Genomic DNA, 4086 nt, shown 5'->3' on the forward strand with positions numbered 1-4086 from the left:
GCCCGGGAGTGAAGTTCAGAGGCGCCCTGGCGGGGAGGGGCACTCCTGGCGGGGACGCGCGCAGGTTCGCGCGACTCCGGCCCCCTCCGCCCGCGTCCCGGGACCCGCCCCCGCGGCGGAGCGGCTCCTGTTTACTTTCGATCGAGTTTTTCCTGCTCCGGGCAGGTGCCCAGGGCGGCTCCAGGCGGGCAGTTGCGCGCGGAGCCCCGCGCCCCTCTCCCCGCGCTGCCCGCACCCGGGAAGGGCTGGGGGCTGGTCGGGCGACTGGGGGTGAGCGGCGGCCGCGGCGTCACCAGGCGCGCTCACGGGAGTCCCGTTTGTGCCCAGGTGATGACCGCGGCGGCATGGAGTTCCCGGAGCACGGCGGGCGGCTGCTGGGCCGCCTGAGGCAGCAGCGTGAGCTGGGCTTCCTGTGCGACTGCACCGTGCTGGTGGGCGACGCGCACTTCCCGGCCCACCGCGCCGTGCTGGCCGCGTGCAGCGTCTACTTCCATCTCTTCTACAGGGACCGGCCCGCGGGCAGCCGCGACACGGTGCGGCTCAACGGCGACATCGTCACGGCGCCCGCCTTCGGCCGTCTGCTGGACTTCATGTACGAGGGCCGCCTGGACCTGCGCAGCCTGCCCATCGAGGACGTCCTGGCCGCGGCCAGCTACCTGCACATGTACGACATCGTCAAGGTCTGCAAGAACAGGCTCAGGGAGAAGGAGCGCGCACTGCCCCTGGAGACGCCTGCCCCTGGGGCAGAGCTGCCTGGCCAGCCCCCAGGCCCCTTGTCTGCCTGGTCCCCTGCACTCTGTCCAGCCGCCCAGAAGGCCAGGCTCCCTCCCGCTGGGGTCAAGGCCACGCGCCCTCCACTGGCACGGGGGCCTCCCCCCTGGCAGGCTCCTGGAGAGTCAGACCGGGCCCTGGACCTGTCGCTGAAGCCTGGCCCGAGGCGGGAGCCAATGCACCCACCCTGCGTCCTCCAGACACCCCCTTGCAGCCGGATGCAGCCAGGGGCCCAGCCGATCGTGAAGGACGAGTCAGACTCACTGTCCGAGCAAGGGGACAGCAGAAGCCCTCGGTGCCCCCACAGCCCCCTGCAGCCGCCCTGTGTTCCTGCAGCCCAGCGCCTGTCCGGAGGCTTGGAGCCGCTGCCGGTCAGCGAAGTGGGCAGTGGGGAGCTGGAGCTGGAGGCAGAGCGGGGGGCGATCGAGGGTGTGCTGCGGCCGGGCGGGCGCCTCTGCCTCTGCCCGCTGTGTGGCAAGCTGTTCCCCAGCGCCCACGTGCTGCAGCTGCACCTCAGCGCCCACTTCCGCGAGCGGGACGGCAGCCGCGCCCGGCTCTCGCCCGACGGCGCGGCGCCCACCTGCCCGCTCTGCAGGAAGACCTTCTCCTGCACTTACACGCTGAAGAGGCACGAGCGCACGCACTCGGGCGAGAAGCCCTACACGTGTGTGCAGTGCGGCAAGAGCTTCCAGTACTCGCATAACCTGAGCCGCCACGCCGTGGTGCACACGCGCGAGAAACCCCACGCCTGCCGCTGGTGCGAGCGCCGCTTCACGCAGTCGGGGGACCTCTACCGCCACGTCCGCAAGTTCCACTGTGGCCTGGTCAAGTCCCTGCTGGTGTGACCTTCGCTGCAGGGGTGAGGATGGAGTGTGAGGGGCCAGAGCTCAGCGGGTGAAGCCCCTGAGGCTGGGTCCGCCGGGGGTAAAGAGCCCTGCTTCCCTGGGAGCGCGGCCTCAGACTTGGGCCGACTGGGAGCCCCACGGACAGCTCTTCTCCAGCCTTGTGCCTCCGCCAACTCACTTCTGCTCCCGGCCGTGCCCTGACCAGACACCGTCCTCCTCTCCGTCCCCCCAGCCAGTCCCGAGGCGTGTCCCCAGCTCGAGCAGGCCCGTTGACCCTCCACCCGGGGCTTTCCTGACCAGCTCCCCAGCAGGCTCAGGGGTACCCTGCGAGCCTGGCACCACGCTCGGTGACGGGTGCACACTCACAGCTGCTGCCAGTGGGAGACCCCGACAGGGAGCTCTGATGGAACAAGCTACTCCTGGTGGGTGGCAGTGGAAGCCCCCGCGAGGGAGGCCCCGGGCACAGTGAGAGCCAGCAGGGCACAGCTGGTGTGACGGGGGTGCAGGCCCCAGCAGGGTCCCCAGGGCAGCAGAAGCTGCGAGTTACCGGCGCTGGGGTGTTAGGTCGGCCCTCCAGAGCTTTCGGCCCTGACCGCAGCGTATCGCAGGGCAGAGAAAGTGAGGACTTGGAAACGATTCTCTTTAGATACAGAAGGAGCCTCCGGAGGTTGCCAGATGTCTGCCCGTGGGTGATGGGCCATGCCGCTCACCAGGGCGCCTCTGAGTCTCCCCAGGGCGGGACTGAGGGGGCTGGGAACGCAGCTGCCCGCCTTGAGTACCGCAGGCCAGCGGTAGGCCTGACCTCGAAGGTCACTTCGCCTGCTCAGGGTCTCCCTGGAGCTGCTGGTCATTTCCAGAGCACTGAGCAGGGGGGCCGAAGGCTGCTGTCTTTACCAGGAGCCATGTTTGCAGCGATTCCCTTCCCTACGGCGGGGCCTGGGTGAGAGCAGCCGTCTCGCGAGGAGGGGCTGCGGGGGGGCCTCTGGGCTGAAGCTCCTAAAACGCAAAAGGCCACCACATCCGTGCTTGGTGGGGAGCACCCCGCCCTGCCTGCCTGCTCACCCAGCAGGGCTCGCTGCTGGAACCCAAAGGGGTGGGCAGGGGTGGGGCTGCCCCAGCTTCTGGGAGTCCCGCAGGTGGCAGAGCCACCTGGGCTCCTGGTTTCCCCAGGCTGCATGGGCTCTTTCTGCTGTGACTGGAAGTGGTGCTGAGGTCAGAGTTCAAGTTTAAGTGATCTTCTCGGCCCCTGACAACACTTGATGTCATATTTATTTGTTTGCCTGGTCTGGAGTGAGAAGACCATTGGCCTTTGCAGCAGGTGGACAGGCGGGGACCGTCTCCCTGCGAGCCCTCGGCTCTCCCGGTGTGTGGGCAACTGGCCTGCGGACCAGAGAGAGAGCTGGGGGAAGGGGACCTCCGCTTCTGCCTGTCCTGCGCCCCCCCCCAGTGTGAGTCTGCCTGTGTGGGCACCTGTGTCCAGCGAAGGCGGGGCCTGAGCCGGACCAGCAGCCGCGCGCCCACCCCAGCAGGCAGCGGGGAGGTGAGCATCGGGCCTGGTTTTCCCCAAGGAGTTTCCACCGGGGAAGAAATTGATTTTCCTGGGGCAGGAAGCCTGCCCCGAGTTATCAACACTGGATTCACTGTCTTTTGCAAACAGTTACTGTGAAGTTAATGTACAGAGAAGTGGTCAGTTTTACATTTAATAGGTGACGCGGTTCAGATAAAATAGATATACATACACACACAAGTATATTTAAGACGCTAATCGCGTGCCATCGTGTAGCACAGACGTGTGTAAATGCATTTCGGGTGGAGCCTGCTGTGTGGGGTCCTCCCGGGCGGCCCAGCCTCCCGCCCCTCGGTCACTGCTGTCCTGCCCCTGGGGGGTGGCTCTGGGTGCCCAGAGGACAGTTGATGCCTAGCGTTCCGCGGGAGCTTTTGTGTGCACGTGCCCGCCTGCTGTGAAGGTCTGGAAATCAGTGCTGTCTTCCCATGTTCTCATCATCGTCTCAGTGACAGTGGTAATAAAGCCCACCCCAGGTGGAGATGGCCGTGATTATTCCTGGGGACAGGAGTGCATGTGGGAACTGGGGGCACTGCCGGTCTTGCGGGGGACCCAGGTGGGGGTGGTGGGCAGTCGGGGCGCCCCGTCCCAGATGCCACCTGCTGTGTCTCATGGGTGGAGTGGACTGGGGCAGGGTGTGGACAGGTGACAGACACTCTTTCCCCAGATTTGTACCCCGTTAACCCTGAATTGGGGGAGGGGAGTCCCGGGGGGCAGGGTGCGGCTTGGGACCTGGTGAGAGGCCTCGTGGCTTCTCGCTTGGGGTGACTTCTGAGCACCCGCAGGCCCTGGGACTCAGATCTGAGGCTCCCAGTCCTGTGGTTCTGGGTCTTCCTGTCCCCCTGCATTCAGAGGCAGCCCCAGCTCCCCTGCCCTCTCCCACCCCCCTCCCCTCCCTGAGCCCAC

General features: G+C 66.7%; 1 protein-coding gene across 1 annotated transcript; it reads left to right on the forward strand.

Annotated features, from left to right (window-relative positions):
* The first annotated feature begins 64 nt into the window (after positions 1 to 64).
* Positions 65 to 3055, forward strand: ZBTB42 (zinc finger and BTB domain containing 42). Its single transcript, XM_024759841.1, has one exon. It carries the CDS (start codon positions 345 to 347, stop codon positions 1614 to 1616), a length of 1272 nt encoding a protein of 423 aa, XP_024615609.1. The 5' UTR covers positions 65 to 344; the 3' UTR covers positions 1617 to 3055.
* The last annotated feature ends 1031 nt before the right edge of the window (positions 3056 to 4086 follow it).

This window comes from Neophocaena asiaeorientalis, unplaced genomic scaffold (assembly GCF_003031525.2).
Source record: "Neophocaena asiaeorientalis asiaeorientalis breed wild unplaced genomic scaffold, Neophocaena_asiaeorientalis_V1.1 scaffold476, whole genome shotgun sequence".
Taxonomy (NCBI): Eukaryota; Metazoa; Chordata; class Mammalia; order Artiodactyla; family Phocoenidae; genus Neophocaena; species Neophocaena asiaeorientalis.